Source organism: Plutella xylostella, chromosome 10 (genome assembly GCF_932276165.1).
Source record: "Plutella xylostella chromosome 10, ilPluXylo3.1, whole genome shotgun sequence".
Taxonomy (NCBI): domain Eukaryota; kingdom Metazoa; phylum Arthropoda; class Insecta; order Lepidoptera; family Plutellidae; genus Plutella; species Plutella xylostella.
Window position 1 is genome coordinate 3,713,059 of NC_063990.1, and position 17,258 is coordinate 3,730,316.

The following is a 17,258-nucleotide window of genomic DNA, read 5'->3' on the forward strand; positions in this document are numbered from 1 at the left end:
TTGACCTTCGTTGCTGCAATCTGCCCTGTATTATGTATAATAAATATCCATAGTTGGGATAACCGTTGGCGTTCGTTGGGCGTTCGTTGGCCCGGTCTGTACGCAGCTTTAGATGCACTGATCCATTACCATAATGGACAACGTTTCATTTTCTTTACCCTATATTTTTATTAGTTATTCGGAAAGTTTATAGAAAACTAGCTGTTCCCGCGAGCTTCGCCTCGCCTTAAAAACTTTTCCCGTGGGAATTCCGGGATAAAAAGTAGCCTATGTTCTTTCTCAGGGTCTAGACCCTATGTGTACCAAATTTCATTCAAATCCGTTCAGTAGTTTTGGCGTGAAAGGGTAACAGACAGACAGACAGACAGACAGACAGACACAGTTACTTTCGCATTTATAATATTAGTTAGGATTAGTGGACCCGTATTTTTTTATTTTGTATATACATAAATTTTTGCATGTTATTTTTAACTTTAAAGTTAATTATTTTAAAACCGGAAGTAACGCCACATATTAGGCTCAATTTTTATTTTTGTCTATTGCCTGAATCTCGAAAAAAAACATAAATGACACTGACAAGTGACATTTAAACTTTGTTTACATGCCAACCAACAAATGGGTCATTTTCAAATGACCTTGATATTTCTGATGATGGAAAGTAGGTACTTATCATGTAAAAAAATAAGCAGAAGCATTTTTTCAGCTGTGTAGGCGGTGGCATGCTCTGGGACATATTATATAGAGGTCATCTCTTAATAATAAATAAAAAAAATTGTCAGAAAGTGTCAGAACAGAATTAATGAAAATAGCCCAAATAAACAACAACGTCACGATAAAACGTCAACGTCAATCAAAAATGAAAGTGACAGTTACTTTGTTTTTAAATCTATAGGCTTTGATCATCAAAATGCATCGCACCTGATGCATGACGTCATCAGCACTTTTTTACTATTTTATGATTTTCTCGAAAATGATACATCCAAAAAATACAAAAACATTTTTTTTGAGGCCTTTAGAGCTAAATCTCGAAATGGTTTTCGATTTATAGCAGCTTTAGTTTTTTGAAATGTTGTCCATTGTCTTGATATACTATACCCCTTTCGAACCTGAGATTTTTTTTCTATCATAATGTTTAAAAAAATGCATAATATCGCCTTTTATGCCTAAAAGAGCTAGGGAAAAATAGTAAAAAAAATCATGCATTTTCCGTTTTCCCGGAAAAGCCATAGCACGTTCGTGCTATCTGGGTTTCAATACCACTAACACACATTTGTGCATTGCCATATTTTACTTAGGATACCTATTTAACTGACTGAAATAAAAAAACAGAAAATATGTATTTTTAATCCTTTCTTAAATCAATAAAAGCAACAATATTATGAAAACCTTAAAAAAACTTAGCTTTTTGACTATTTTTTTAAATTCTAATAATGATATACTATTGACTTCCAAAAAATAAATATGTAACATATTTAAGACGTGAAAAATTAAAGCGAAGTGCATTATATTATATACGAAAAATAAATCATTATTAGCTTAAATCTTAAGTTTCAGCATATATCGAAAATAATAATAATAATAATGATAATCATAAAGGAGCAGAGCAGCTTCTGGCCAGCTGTTGGGCATTAGGGACTCCACCCACCAGATTCCAGGGAGAACCCCTGTTCCTCATCTCTGGCTTACATTTATTGGTTGTCCAGTACACTGAAGAGGAACAGGATCTCCCACCCCTTGCTTGGCTGGCTTGAGTGGTGTTTCGCTAGAGCAGAAATGCTCAAAGAAGGATGTGTTACCCAGTAAGGTATTATAGAGGTCTTGACACATAACTCGGATTATTCTGAGAGCTGTGGAATCCCTCTCCATCCTTAGTACCTCATGTCATGTTCCCCCCTTGCTACTACGTCACTGTAATGTGCTAGCGACTGTTTTGGGGAGGTGGGGGTTTGTTGGCTGTGTGTGCAAGTCACTCCCTGCCTTTTTATCCATGTGCGAAATATATAGATCAGACAGGAGCCATAGTTCTTCCATAGTCCCAGTTACCCAGTCCATTTAGCGCCCATTCCATAACCCTTTATTTATTTTCTCCATATCTTAGAATAGTCCTGCACCAACTGGGGAGTTTCTTTGGGTTTACTTCTATAGTCTAAGCAGGGAATATCGTCGGTTGGTGTCACATTGCATATAGATTAATTTTGTCAAACGGGTCCCTACATAATAATTTGGCCCATGAACGTCTTCCAAATGTTTGGGACCCCATGGAACTGGTTCATGGAACGAAAAGTACAATTATTATGACAAAAACTACCTCATGCAATTTTGTGCATTTGTACATTTTGAACCTGAACCGCACATTTGTGCGTTTCAGTTTTGTCGGACAAAAATTATCACAGAATCATTGTGTTGTGCAAATTTTACTATGCTAACAACAAAGATAAGACTGTAATATTACAATGTAGCATAAAATATGTGAAGAAAATTAGCTAAAACAGCAAAATTACATTAATTTCTAAACACGCTTGCTGTCAGGTTCAAGGAACGCCGCCAATTTCTTCGCCTGTCACAGGCCAACTGACTTCAAATATCAACCACAATTTTTTGAGGCAGTTACAACGATACGCACAAACGATGCGTTTCGGTTCCACGCGGTGAACTAAGTTTAACGCTAAAGTACAATTTCTAAGAAATCGAGCGCACATTCGTATCATTCAGGTTCGAAAGGGTTAAAGGTAGAATACTATGTAAGTTGCAAACGTGGTATAATACCTACTACCGAAAGGGGATGACGCAGGAGGGCAATATAAATAACTTTTGTTACTACTAATACATGAGGAGATGAATAAAATAATAGAAATTTGCAATCATTAAGTCACTTTATTTAATCATCAAACCACAAAGATGACAAAAGTAATCCTCATCTATGGAAATTATTAATTTAAATGTAAGACTTATGTATACAGATAAATTGACTATGATTTAAAGTGATACGTAAATTTATAAATAAAATTATGATTTGTATGTTCGAGTTACGATCAAAGAAAATAAGATTAAGTAACTATGTAGTGTAGGTTTCTAGTACATGAGTGGAACCAACATTGGTCAAGCAAATACTACAATTACATAAGATGATTCTGATTTCGTTGTTTCAGTTTGATACAGTCATACTTAAGTTATCGCAACATAAATGTTATACTATTTGTAGCTATACAGAAAGCTGGATAACATAATGTCTGAAAAACTTATAGTACCGTGCACTATACCTTATAGCACACCTATTAACTCGGAAAGGGTCCTATATATTATTCACTAACAGCAAATGTCCACGGCTATAAATGGCAATTGCGAACCCTCTCAAAGATGATAAGCGTGCCAATAATCTTTAAACTGTGAAACATGATATCTATAATTTTTACTGACAGTTTTTTTTATGTAGTTTTCGTTATTTTTACTGATTTATACACAATAATTTAAAAAGATGTAAAATTATAAATCTCTTAAGTTACTTCATTTCCAAGTGTTATGTTCATGCAATAAAATAGTTGTAATATTGCTTCATACAATTAGTTATGTCTATAAATAGAATGATCCAGAATTTTTAAATTCAGTTTAAACGAAATTATGTATACTACAGATTGCTTTTTACACATCCCATAAATCATTATGTATTATTTTTTTGGCACCAAACTTGTTCTTACATTATTTATTGTACAAGGCTTCTGAGGAACGTTTCAAATAGACATAATTATTCTTACGTACTTAATTAATTATCAAAACCTTAGGCCAATTGTATACCTACATGATACATTAAAATATACTCCCATAGATGAGGGGCATCACTAGCGGTGTTTACAGTTTTTATAAATATACAGAATGTTATACTAAAAATAATCAGTACATTTAATAAAACGTAAAGTAGAAGAATCCTCTCTGTATTTCGATAAAAGTCAACTTTTACAAAATTCTAATAGAATTATTATAATAATAATATGCTAGATTTATTTACATTTAAACTTATTCAAACATTTTAAAATTAAAAACAAACTTTTCAAGTATCATAATATTCTATAAAATAAGCTTACAGTAGTAGAGAAAAATTGTGTAAGTATAGGTATTACTTACGTAAGGATTATTAACGCTCGCTGGTTACGACTAATATTGACTATTTCAAATTTTTTGGCCCATGATTCCAATTATGTATTATAGAATGAGAAACATATCGATGAAGTACGAATGTAAGTACAAACTATGCAGAAAACTAATTCATTAATTTATGTATCCACAGTCTTCACAATCACAATATCGTATAATATTATAATGCCATACCGGACATTGTGAGCAAAGACAGTACCGAGAGAAATATGATATAAAACAACTCATTTAAACCCTAATTAAAACAAATAAATGTGCCAGAATTGACAGCATGTAGAACCTAAATCTCTCGCCGAGAATGCCACACGTTCCTTATGTACAAAGTTAAGAATTTATATACAACTGACACAGTCAAATAGTGTCACTCAGGTCGAGAAGTAAGGAGGTCATGCATATGAACTGGCAGCCTCGTTACCCCTCGAGCCCGCTCGGAGCTAGGATCAGTGAGCCATCTCGATGTGTCTCTGCAGACTCTTCTTGTTCATGTAGAAGCGGTCGCACATGGCGCACGGGAAGAACACCTTCTCTCCCTCGCCGCCGCCGTGTCGTGCCCTCGTGTGTGTGGCGAGCTCCGGGCCGCGGGAGAAGTACACCTTGCAGACTCCGCAGAAGTGCTGGCTGGGCGTGGCGTGCATGGCGCGGTGCGCGATGAGGTCGCGCGGGCTGGCCACGCCGTCGCCGCACTGCCCGCACGTGAACTCGCCCGGCGGCGCGGCCGGCTCCTCCTCCGACTCGGCTGACTCCTCCCCGCCCCCCTCGCCCGCCCCCGCGCCGCCCTCCTCGCCGTAGTGCTTGCGCATGTGCACCAGCAGCGTGGACTTGCGCGTGAAGCTGCGGTCGCACACGGGGCAGAACACGGAGTTGGGCTGGTGCACCTCGTCCATGTGGCGCTGGTAGGCGGCGCGCTTCGTGAACTCCTTGTCGCAGATGGTGCAGTAGCGGTCGTCGGGGCCGCCCGACGCGCTGCTCTGGTCCATCTCGAGCGAGTCGTCGGAGCGCATCTTCTTGTTCGGGTTGACGACGGTGACCTCCACCTCGGGCGGCAGGCGGCGCTTGGCGGCGGCGGCGGGCGCGGTCACCTCGTGCTTGCTCACCTTGTTGGTGACCTTGTGCTGCGGCATCCACAGCCCGCTGTTGTTGGCGGCCGCCTTGCCGTCGGGCGAGCGCAGGTGCCAGCCGCGGTGCGACTTGAGCGCCGCGATGGACGTGTAGCTCTTGTGGCAGATCTCGCAGTCGAAGGTGGAGGGCTGCGCGCCGGCCGCCTGCCCCGCGCACTGGTGGTTCTGCAGCGCCAGCAGCCCCACGAACTGCTTCCCGCACAGCTCGCACGGGTAGCGCGCCTGGTACTCCGCGCCCTCCTCGCCCTCCTCGCACTCCACGTCCAGCCCCGCCCCCGCGCCGCCCGCGCCCCCCGCTCCCCCCGCCGCCCCCGCCGCGCCCGGCAGCCCGCGCGCGCCGCTCGCGTTGAACCCGAGCAGCTCGCGCGCGTGCGCGCTGCGCAGGTGGTCGTACAGCTCCAGCGTGGAGCCCAGCGGGATGCCGCACAGCTTGCACACCTGCGACGTCGACTTGTGAACATTTTTCCGGTGCCGGTAGTAGGACTTCTTGTCGGCGAAGGATATCTTGCAGATGGTGCAGCTGGAGCGGCCGCCAGCCTCGGGGGCGGGCGCGGGCGCGGGCGCGGGCCGGTCGCCGCCCGTGCCCAGGTGACTCGCGTTGATGATGCCGTGCTTGGCGCGCTTGTGCTTCCACAGGCTGGTGCGCAGCGGGAACTTCTTGTAGCAGAGGTCGCACGAGTAGCTGCCCGGCTGCGGCGGCGTCTTGGGCTTCTTGTCCGTCTTGGGCGACGCGTTGTTGTAGTCGGCGAAGTTGAAGCTGTCGAACTGCGGCGTGGAGAGCGAGTGTTCGTCCGCCGCGGCGTCGTCCTCCTCGGTGGAGGCGGGCGCGGGGTCCGCGCTGCCGGGCCGCGAGCCGCCCACCAGCTCCGCGTGCAGCACTTTCTTGTGCTTCCAGATGTTCTTCTTGTGCATGAAGCCCTTGCCGCAGATGTCGCACGAGTAGGGCGCGTTGGGCACGACGAGGTCGGTCTTGAACTGAAGCGCGGCGGGCTGCACCACGGGGAAGTGCTGGGCGCGGGGGGGCGGCGGCGCGGGCTGGTCCGTGCGCCGGTTGGTGGTGGGCACCTTGGCGTGGATGCGCATGTGGTTGGAGTAGGCCTGGCGGCTCTTGAAGGAGCGCACGCAGAGCTCGCAGTAGAACTCGAGGTCGGCGGCGGGGCGCGGCGCGGGCGCGGGGGGCAGGCGCGGCCGCAGGTGCGTGTGCTTGTGCTCCGCCAGCTCGCTGGGCCGCAGGAACTTGCGCTCGCACTGGTCGCAGTGGTGCGCCACCTGCCCGTGCGCCGCCACCTGGTGGTCGGTCCACGCGTCCACGGTCTCGAAGATGGCCTCGCACTCGGTGCACGAGTAGTGGTACTCCTCGGCCTCCTCCTTCACGAGCGACAGGTCCACCTCGCGCTTCACCAGCCCCATGGCCTCGTCCGAGTGCTGCAGGTAGATGTGCTTGTTGAGGTCCTCGGTCTTCTCGAACTTCTCGTCGCAGTTCTGGCAGTAGTGCGGGCGGTCCTCGTTGTGGAACACCTTGAGGTGCTTGATGAGGTTGGGGTAGGAGGCGTTCTTCTTCTCGCAGATGGGGCAGTCGGTGGGGCGGCCGTCCACGCACTTGGTCTGCGAGTCGGGGTCGAAGGAGCCGGCGTGCGCCGCGAGCGCGTGCGTGTTGAAGTCCTGCATGTTGCCGAACTTCTCGGCGCAGAGGTCGCACGAGATGTACACCGTGCACTCGCCGTTGCGGATGTGCTTCTTCCAGAGCGCGCGGTCCTTGAAGCGCGAGCTGCAGTGCACGCACTGCATGGCCACGCGCGACTGGCCGCCCTCGTGCACGTCCAGCACGTGCTTCATGATGAACTGCTTCAGCTGGAACTTGGCGGGGCACAGCTTGCAGGCGTACGAGCGCGCGTTGAAGATGTCCTTGTACTGGACCTTGTCCTCCTTGGGCTCGTTCTCGATGACCATGTCGTCGGTGATGCCGTTCTCCTCGTAGATGACGCGCCACAGGTTGGTGCAGCAGTCGGCGCGCATGTGGCTCAGCAGCGCGCCGATGTGGCTGAACGTCACCACGCAGTTGTAGCACGTGTGCTTGGGCACCTTCTGCCCGTTCTTCTGCAGGTGCTGGATCACGGCCTTCCTCCGCGGGTACTCTCGGTCGCAGCACAGGCAACGCTTGGTGTTAATTTGCTGAATCACGTCGCGGTATTTGAGTATGAACTCTCTTTGCGTCTTCGTGACGTAGAGCTTGTCGGGGTCTAGCTCCTTGGCCTCGACGCCGTCGACTGTGTCGTTGACGTCGCCTGATTCATCGAGCTCATCGTCAATGTTATCATCGTCCTCATTTCCGTCATTCATCTCGCTATTGTCCAGTGAATTGTTTTGCATATCCTCGTTAATTTCTACAACTGGAGCGAAAGCCATTTCCTCCTCGTCATCCATGTCTTCATCATTTTCTTCATGATTGGCATCTTGATAATCATCATTTTCATTACCGTCTTCCCCGTCTTTTCCTTCTTCGTCGTGTCTCATCTCACCAGACTGGTCCATCTCACCCTCTTCATTTTCTTCTTCACCATCTTCATTATTGTCGTGATGGTTTTCCTCAGTGTGATTTTCTTCCGCGTTTTGTCCATTGTCACTTCTCTCATCACCGTATTGGTCGTCATTTTGGTCATTTTCCATTTCATTTTCTTGCTGTCTGGCTATTTCTATCTCATGGTCAGACTCCATATCGACAGTGTCATACGCACCTTGGTGGTTTCCTTGAGCTTCACCATCCATTTCATCTTCACCTGGTTGATGATCGTATGCATCTGGCTCTGTAAGTATGGCTTCCACTTGGAATGACGCAATTTCCGGCTCAGAAATTAAAGTTTCAGGACTTTCAGGCCCAGAATTTAGAATTTCCGGCTCCGACACCAGAACCTCAGGTTTAGTCGTCAATAAAGTTTTCAGTATTTGTGGTTCCTTTTTCTTGATCTGTAAATCTTTCAGCGCCTTAATACGGAGCGGGTACGGCAAGTTGTTCTGTGCATTTCTCTGCGGCATAGTCTTGACAGGTACCGGCTTGGGGAAAACTTTGTGTGGCACCATTTTGCCAGGCATCGACTTGGGTAACAATTGCATTTTGTGGCTGATAGGATTAGGCATGAGTCTCGCTTTCGGGTTGAACGGATTGGGCCTTAACTTAGGCTGCATATGGGACTGCGAGTTGCGTTTGACCTGCGTGGTCTTGTTGGTGTAGCGGTCGAAGCCGTGCGACGTGAGCTCGTGGCGGCGCGCGTTGTGTGAATACCTGTAGGCGCGGTCACAGACCAGGCAGTTCTTGGACGCCAGCTGCTGGATGCCCTGCCGCGAGTGCAGGGTCTCTCCCGTGGGCCGCATCACCGTGATGGACACCTCGGGCATGTTGGGGACCTTCGGCAGCTGAGGGGCCTCCGTCACTTCCTCTTCATATTCCTCGTCCTCTTCTTTCTCGCTCTCCACTCCCTGTAAACAAGGATTACCAATATTATACTATGAGTGAGATTTATAAACGTTGACTAAGTTACAATTGCTTATGTAATACATAAAAAATAATGGATAAAGCCAGTACCTTTTAATTTACAGGTCACAGCACATAATACAGATACTTGCTGTGTGCTCCCTGCACATAGGTTGACTACACTTGTAACAAAAAGTCCTAGTTTTCCTATTTCTTCTTTTGAAAACCTTTGAGCAAATTCTGCATCCTTTTCTCGGATCATCTAATTGGAAGCTGCCCAGGCTTTTAAAATCTTTAGCATACATTTGCAACTTTCGTTTAGCTGAGTCAACTAATAGCATATCGGGATCAGGATTTCGTGGCTTGCATTCATTACCTATAAGGCCAAAAGCCAAATCGCGTATAAATAATCGCCTTTGCGTCACATTTGTCGAGGACTGAACACTGAACAATACTTGGGCATTGACTGACGCTATATTTAACAACGTAAACAGCAGAGAAAGTGTCCAGTCGTTGCTACACTGCATGGTGGTGTAGTAATGCATGAGTACATCCACCACTTCCACCGCTGATTGGTTCTTTTTATACACAGACACGGGAGTCGTGTGATTAGCGTGACCTCTTTTGTAAAAATTCGGATGGTTAGTCAGCACATTTACAGATTTTTCATGACTGGTCACGTAGGATGTCAGAGCAGTTTCGTTATCTAGAAATCCAGTCATGAACGTGCGACACTTCCTAAGTCTCGACAGAAACAAAGGTGGTATGACCTCGTCCGCCGGATTCAATGCCGCGATAGAGTACAGTTGATACTCATTCTTCAACTTTTCCATCAACGAACAGGATGTGTACCAGCTATCCATGATTATTGTTTTACCCGTCCCCGCTAGATGTTGGACCAGCTTCTTAACTATTTCTTCAGGCCCGAAATATGGGTCAGTAATAACGTCCAGATTGCTTATGAAAAAATTATCAGGATCAACAAGCAAAACCAATTTCATACCTAGCTTCAATGGTTTCTTATCAATGTCGTAACGAAACGGGCAAGGTCCGTACAGCGGCACCACGACCTCGTCCACAACTGCAATCTTTTCCACTTCAAATACGGTCCTACAATTCATGGCAAAGATTTCAAAGAATTTACGCATTCGCTTCATTGTGTCATACTGCATCATGGCTTCCTCATCGTCTTCTTTGTCAAAAGAAATATTTTGCAAAATAAAATTAAATCTTTCATGCTTCATAGAATTCCGTACAATTGAAATGCCATATTTTTCATGCCATAGATCGTTCCGCTTTTGATGAGTAGGTCTCATGATGCCATGGAGATAAAGGATTCCGAAGAATGATTTAATATCCTCAACAGATATCGAGTTGGAGTAGCCATGGCCTCTTTTCAGTATTTTCTCATTGGTAGACTCTACAATAAGCTCTAGAATGTCATCAGTAAACAACAGCTGCCAGGCATGCTGGGGTCGAGGACAGTGTTTCACATCAGTGGCTTTCCGTTTTCTCAATTGGAGTGGTTGTCTAGTGTTTACATTTGAATTGGAGCGTGATGCCCTGGGATCCTTGGCCATTACAGTTTTGTCCTTGGCCACATAGCCATTCTTACAATCTACATAATCATCATCAATGTCTGATATCAACTCGACCTCAGTGTCCGAGTTGTGGTCGGACTGCTGAACGACATCACACTCTTCACTTGTCTGCAGCGAGTCAATGACCTCGTCATCTTGAACCAAGTCCAGTATAGCATGGACTCGGTGCCAGTCCATTCGAGGGTCTACACAGTTCTGTGGACGAAATTATTCCAGTTGAACTATTCTCCCACTGCTATCGGCACAGGGTTATCAAAAGATCATTGGCACTTTCTTTCTGCACCTTTGACTCACTGCATTACATATTATTTAATATAGACTAAAATACACTTATTTTAAAACTGATCTACAGCTGTATATCAATGTAATTCTTAACAAAAGTAGAGCATTGTGTTGTAGAATACTGATAAGGGAAATAGCATAATCTTTACCTTATCACTCCTCGGCGTGAGACCCAATGAAGCCAAGATTGGTGGCCCCTCTGGCTGCACTTTTGCTGAGGAGCTGGCATTCTGAAATTAAGTAAAGCATTTATTAAATATGAGACCAATTTAAAAAATGATCACTCATAATATTATGGAAAGAAGGAGGAAAATCAGAGGTGACCTGCTGATGAGTCAACCCTGAACATTTGTGCTCAATGTGTCCAAGTTGTTGAGCTACTTCTATTATCCTTATTAATTTAAATGTTGTAGAACCAATCAAATAACCAGTAGAAGCTTTGGAAAAGAGCTGTCCAGGAGAGAATTTATAAGCCACTAGAAAGAAGTGGCAGTAAACATAATCATAGAATAATATTAATTATTATTATATTTGACTAATTACCTGTTCAGCATCAGGGTATGATCCATCAATAACCACTCCATCATCATATGCTTCATCAGAGAGGGGTTCACTTTTAATTTTAACCTGAAAATACATCATAATACACAATGTAAAAATTATGCTCCATAAAACAGAAAATGACAATTCCAAGATTGAATTTATTCTGAAAGGAAACCCACCTCTTCTAGTTGGTTGCCATCTTTTTTAGCCAATGATTGTAGCTTGTTTTGTGTCCTTTCACATACTTTCTTAAAAATGTGCCAGTTATTCACATTGTCCATGCATTTCCTGCAGACACACGTTGGCAACTCGTCATTCTCGGTTATCTGAAAAATAATCATACGCAATCATAGTTTGAAGGCCGAGAGACGCGCTCATTTCATCAGAACAGGCGAGGCGAAACCGCGCCTCATGTAGATAGGTAGATATGGCGCGCGCCCGACGCTCGAGACGTGAGGGAAACGAGAAACTAAGTAGGCGTAGGTACACGAGAGCGGGCGCCGGGCGCGGGGCCGGCTGCTCCTCGACCGAATAAGTAGACGCGAGTCGAGTGCCAACTGCCAGCAGCGAGCCCCCGAGGGTCACCGTTCGATAAAGGCACGCACACAGCGACGTCGCACACAGACAGCGCGCTCGAGGGACGAGCTGCACCGGCCTGGTCTCGGCCGATAAATCAATACTCCCCGCTGCCCAACACGATGCTAACCTCGAATCAAATGCGAACCCTCTGCCCACTGAACCCGTAATAAAACCTAACCCCCTGCCCTCATGATACGCCGCATCAATCGCCGGCAGGCGGAAAGCGAAGCGACGCCAGCCGCGAGCCGAGCGATAGCAGTGGAACATTACAAAATGGTGGACGATCTTACGACATCTTCACCTAAACGTTGCCCTGTTTGTCATCGCTTCAACCGGGCGGATGACGAGTTCTCACGTACACCAAGGGTCTACTTTCACTAATAACACCAAGCTATCACTTATTTCTTGTATTACTCACCTGAACAGACACGCAATCCTTGATTTTTGATGCGAGGACGGAAGGTTCCGCCTCATCCGAACTGGTGGTAGGAAAAATCGGCTGTAATTCGCCTCGAGATGACAAGCACAGTCTACAAACACGATCATAATTCACACTCATTGTAAATAAACAAATAAACTGCACTAAATAACACCTTCTCTTTGAATTACAAAAAGGACGCCATGTCACCACGAGCACTCAACACAAAGCAAACTGCACATCGTTCTTGCTTGAGCACGAAAGCGGCTGATGATGAGCAGAGAAGTCGATAGGTTCGGTCGGGGGACGGCTGGTTCGAGTCGCCGACCACCTGTCGTTCTGCGCATGTGCGCGTAATATGGCGTCAGTGATGCCAACATCAAGAAACAAAACGACTGGAAGTTGGCAGATCTGATGTTGTAAACATTTTGTACTACGTTTTTCATACGCGACCAAAAAATTGGGTTGTTATAAATTATTCGTATGTACCTATGAATGTTATTCAATGCCAAACACTTTTGTTATCAATTATGGTAACTATATTTAAATGATAAAAAATTTGTAGTTCAATCATAGTATGAAATTTTTGTAATGCTTGTTTAAAGGATTAAATTATAGATGGTTCTAAGTTTATAATTCGTAGGACTAGTTGTTTAACAGACCTAAAACAGTAACCAGTGTAGGCTAGGTACTTAAGGCTAGGAAGAAGAAGACTATATCTTGGGCAGTATGCACACTTATTCTAGGTACTATTGCCTTCATAACTAGTAGGTATGATGTCCTAGATTTAGATCTATTTTTCTGAATATTAATTACTCAAATCATTACATCACTTACGATTATTTCCTCTTTCATATTTAGAACAAATTAAAAGAAGCATACATTTTCAATTTGCACAATTTAAGAAATGGTTTGTAGCCTGTGACTGTTTATCTTCCATCTCTTTCACTCCTTGACATATTTACGGCGCGAAATTTAAACACGGCAAATGACCAAAGAGCATAACATGACATGTAAAATCGCGGGGTTTTTAAAAGTTTTCGCTGATTTATAAAGTTTCCTTTGTAACTAAGTTTTTAAAATATTCATGTTTTTTGTTTCCTACACCGAGTTTAGTTCAGTGTTTCACAACACAGTTCGATTCAGTCAGCTTTCCGCTACAGTCTACAAATCAAACAAAATGTTGTAGGTTCATTCATTTTATTAATGTTTAATTTATTAATTTCTTTGTATAAACTAGTTATATGTATAGCAACATGAAGCCACAAAACTTTTATAAAGTGAAGGAGATAATAATTATGAGGTATACAATGCAACGACACTTATTAATAAGTATTTTTTATTAGATAGGTACTTACTGAGTTTTTACTCATTCACAGAAATTTTGGTTAGGTTACTTACGAATCTTAAGAATTCTTTTAAATTAAGTACCAATTATTATATTTTAGTCCAATGAATCATATTAAGTAGGTCTGTACAGTAGGTAACTAGTGCTAATGTAAATAAAAATCATCCATTAAAATAATAAAAACATAATTATTTAGGGGTATATTTGACATCAATCCTCGTCATTGGCCACTGCATCTTGATTCTTGAGATTCTGATGTTTGTTAGAGCGGCTGTGGGTTTCGAGAGACGTAATTCGGGTTTGGCTGTTGTTGCTTCCCATTGAGTTAGGCCGTGTTCCCAGTAGGCAAACTGTTAGCGACCGACTGAGTTTGTGGCGTATCGATTTAGTACGCTCTTCCATAATTATATTTGAAATGGAGTGTCCACAGTCGGCTAGTTCACGCAGTTTGCAGCGTTACGCGGGCTGACTATCTCAGTATGTCGCCGCTCACAGTTTGCCTAGTGGGGACTACTGGGGACACGGCCTAAAAATGGTATGCCGAGTCCGCGTCGTTCTGAAGTGAAGCGTCTTTGTTTTTATTTTTATAGCCATTTCCATCGTATTTGAATTTACAATGAGACAGCAAAAATTTGTCAATGCCAGGGGAGTCCCATCAGTTATAATTATTTAACATCTATAAAATAATAATATGAAGGTACAATATTACCACGTATTAACCAAATATTAGCTTGTACTTTACATAGGTAAATACACGACATTAATGGTAACAACTCATGATTTTCAAAAGACGTTAGCCAACAAGGATAGGGCCAAAAGTCATAATCCGATGTTGTTTGGATATTTTTTTCTAAACGAATAACTTCGATTCTGTTTTTTGATTACTTATGTTTATTTGAATTGTATTTGTCAAGTTGAAAATATGATATCGATCAAATGGGAGCCGTCACAATTGATTGCCATACGATCTCGTTTTAGGGCATTTTTCATCACTTCAGCGAGAACTTTGGGCGACAGATTCTCGCACTCGGTCTCGTGGGCATCCAGAAACAAGGGCAGGGCTTATTCACATAAACACGGGACTTCAAAAAACCCCACAAAACCATCTGAAACGGTTAAATCGGGCGATGTTGCAGGGAAAATTACAGAGATAAAACGACAAAAAAAGGCGAATAGAAAAGTCAATATACATAAGTATGTAGGTACACAATTATTCCGCGTTCTTGGGGAGTATATCAATCCATGGCTTCTGAACTTGTCTAGTCCACAAATACCTATCAAAACAGATTTGCCATTGGCGGCTATTTGCACAGATGAGAGCAACTTCCAATAGGACTTTTGGCCCACCTTGCACATACAGACTTTACACAGTATGATTATAAGTTTACACATAAAAGTAGGTGGTATAAAATATTTGCTACCTATAGGTAGCTTTACACCTACACCTACCTGAATTTTGGGACTTATTTATTATACTATTTACATTGATTATACATTTTGAACACCAACAAGATCTTTTAGATTACTTAGACATTAAATTGCTATAGGTATTTACACATATAACACAGACACTTTTACAAAACTAGCATAATATAGGTAAGTATATACCTATATATTACCTAGGTAGGTACATTCCCTTTCAAAGTTCATATTTTTTTTATTACAAGTAGGCAATATACAGGGTTTAGAATATAGACATAAAGTACAAGTTTAGTAATGTCTAAACTTATAATAATATACTCTTCTAGGTTTTTGTTAATATATTTAGATATGTAATTTTTATTATAGTACATAGGTACACAGAAACTTAGATGTTTTGTATTATAAAGAGTAGAGTAGTAGAGGTGAGCTCATCGGGTGATCGTCTCAGATAGAGATAATTAAGTATGTAGGTACTTACTTATTACTTACCTAATTCCATCTTCCATCCCGTGAAATGTTGATAGTGGAGGAATTGAAGTTAGAAGATCTCGCACTAGACACAGTAGCCTGTGTTGCAAGAACCAATTGGCAGAATACAAAAAAAAAACATTGGCAGTACCAAAAAAACATGTAGGTAGGTACCAATATTAGAATTTACTATAGCGTCAAAGTGCACATTAGGCTGGACTACGTACCAAAGTCGGTTTTTTATGAAAATCTTCATTTTGTGTTATGAGTACATAGCTAAAGGTATATATTATGCAGCCGCAGTCGTCACAGGATTCGAACCTGCGTCTCTGTTTTTGAAAAGAGTGCTAATAATACTACTACTCCTCGATGAGCTACCCCTTGCTCTTATTGCACATTGAACTATAAAATAAATATAAGTAATAGATAGGATAAGGTTCCTTTTTAAATCAATTCTGGAAGCTACAGGTACTACTAACACGCTCAGAGCTTTATAGCCAGGCTAGCCCCGTAAAAGACAATTGAGTGGATGAATATCAAACTGCTATATGTCACGTCCACGCAAAATTTGGGAAATGGAGGTTTTTGTTTTCTCTATTATTTAATGGTCATAGAACTTGCCCCGTGATTTAATCAGTTGACTTGTGACCTTAAGAATGTATTTTATTAAACAAATCCATTATAACACTCATAGAAAGGCGTAAAAGTTAATAAACAGTTTGCACTTATAGCAGTTTGATATGCCCATACAAGACTTATGCTGTTTTGATATGAGTCATAAGGACTTATAGTTGTTTGAAAAATACTAATATCATGGGCCGGACTCAGTAAGACTAATATAGTCTATATTCTATTAATTACAATGAAGTTACTGAACCAAAATTTATCGGTAGAAAAGTACCTACCTACCGTATTATATTCTACCCGATACGGCCCTGTGTTTACTACGAAAATGCTTTGTGATTGACACGTGGGTTGGAAAAAAGGGGTTTAAAACTTACTTCGCCATAGTTTTCTGTCGTTTTTTTGCTACACTCTTCAATCCGTTCCTTTTCCGAGCTTTATCAGGGTCCACAATCACAATTTCCTCAACATGTTCATTCATATTCGTTATAAAATACTGGGAGCACACACCACAGCCTCAAAATTCTCACCAAGACTGACGCCATGTTGAAAAAATTACGCTCTGTGATTGGCCGGAATGGACTTGTGAAAATTTGTAATGCAAAACGGTTAGACTTAAAAGGATTTGAAAAAAACTTACTTTTTTAACGGCTTTTTTCTCATGGATGCCTTGCACTTATTGGAACTTGAAGGGCATAGGCAAACTGACATTTTAACGGAGAACACGACCATATCAAAAAGTCAATTTTTCGGGTAGGTGGACATATGGCAGTTTGATATTCATCCACTCAATTGGTCCATTTTACACACCGGAACAGTGCGCTGTTCATTTTCGAAAAACATTTATGAGCATGGCGGACACGACGACCGTTGCTCCTGAACCGGAGGCGCCCGCACCGCCAGCCTCGAGGGATCCGCCGGGTTCGCCTTGGCCACAAGAGACCTGGCCACATGCGCGAAAGCCGCTTCCACGTTCAGACCGGTTTTGGCTGAGGTTTCCATGAAGGAGACTTGGTATTCCCGCGCCAGGCGTTGCCCCTCCTCCCGCCTCACCGCCCGCTCCAGCCCGCTATCCGATTTGTTACCTGCAAAAGAAAGCCATTCAAAGAAATATCACCCAGCTTTACGCTCACCAAAAATATGGGATCTTTTTTTTCTCATGAGGAGGCAAGGTATACTTTCGTCCCTTGCTGTTCTGGTCTGTGCATGTGTGTGTGCCAACAGTGCTGCCAACTTG

General features: G+C 43.2%; 2 protein-coding genes across 4 annotated transcripts in view; both read right to left on the reverse strand.

Moving 5' to 3' along the window:
• Positions 1–2,854: 2,854 nt before the first annotated feature.
• Positions 2,855–12,524, reverse strand: LOC105389625 (zinc finger protein 208). 2 transcript variants are annotated; one of them, XM_038117453.2, is made up of 5 exons: positions 12,160–12,524; positions 11,342–11,488; positions 11,163–11,246; positions 10,769–10,849; positions 2,855–8,741 (listed from the first exon to the last, which is right to left on the reverse strand). In XM_038117453.2, the coding sequence occupies exons 1-5, from the start codon at positions 12,298–12,300 to the stop codon at positions 4,590–4,592; spliced, it is 4,605 nt and encodes a 1,534-aa protein (XP_037973381.2). In that variant the 5' UTR covers positions 12,301–12,524; the 3' UTR covers positions 2,855–4,589. The 2 variants fall into 2 exon arrangements, with proteins under 2 accessions (XP_037973381.2, XP_048479361.1); XM_048623404.1 differs by lacking the exons at positions 10,769–10,849; positions 11,163–11,246; positions 11,342–11,488; positions 12,160–12,524 and adding an exon at positions 8,848–8,984.
• A 4,293-nt stretch (positions 12,525–16,817) lies between these two features.
• Positions 16,818–17,258, reverse strand: part of LOC105389624 (ras-related protein Rab-37) — a 33,706-nt gene continuing 33,265 nt past the window's right edge. For both annotated transcript variants that reach the window (XM_038117451.2, XM_038117449.2), the window contains one exon: positions 16,818–17,106. In XM_038117451.2, the coding sequence (XP_037973379.1) occupies positions 16,865–17,106 (242 nt within the window). In that variant the 3' untranslated portion in view covers positions 16,818–16,864. The remainder of the gene's footprint in view (positions 17,107–17,258) is intronic.

What these genes read in the sequence shown, in the direction of transcription:
- LOC105389625 (XM_038117453.2), bottom strand. Translation starts at nt 12,300, where the DNA reads ATGAGTGTGAATTATGATCGTGTTTGTAGACTGTGCTTGTCATCTCGA. An exon ending in AGGATTGCGTGTCTGTTCAG is followed by an intron (nt 11,489 to 12,159) that starts GTGAGTAATACA and finishes ATTATTTTTCAG; the next exon opens with ATAACCGAGAATGACGAGTT. An exon ending in CATACCCTGATGCTGAACAG is followed by an intron (nt 10,850 to 11,162) that starts GTAATTAGTCAA and finishes ACTTAATTTCAG; the next exon opens with AATGCCAGCTCCTCAGCAAA.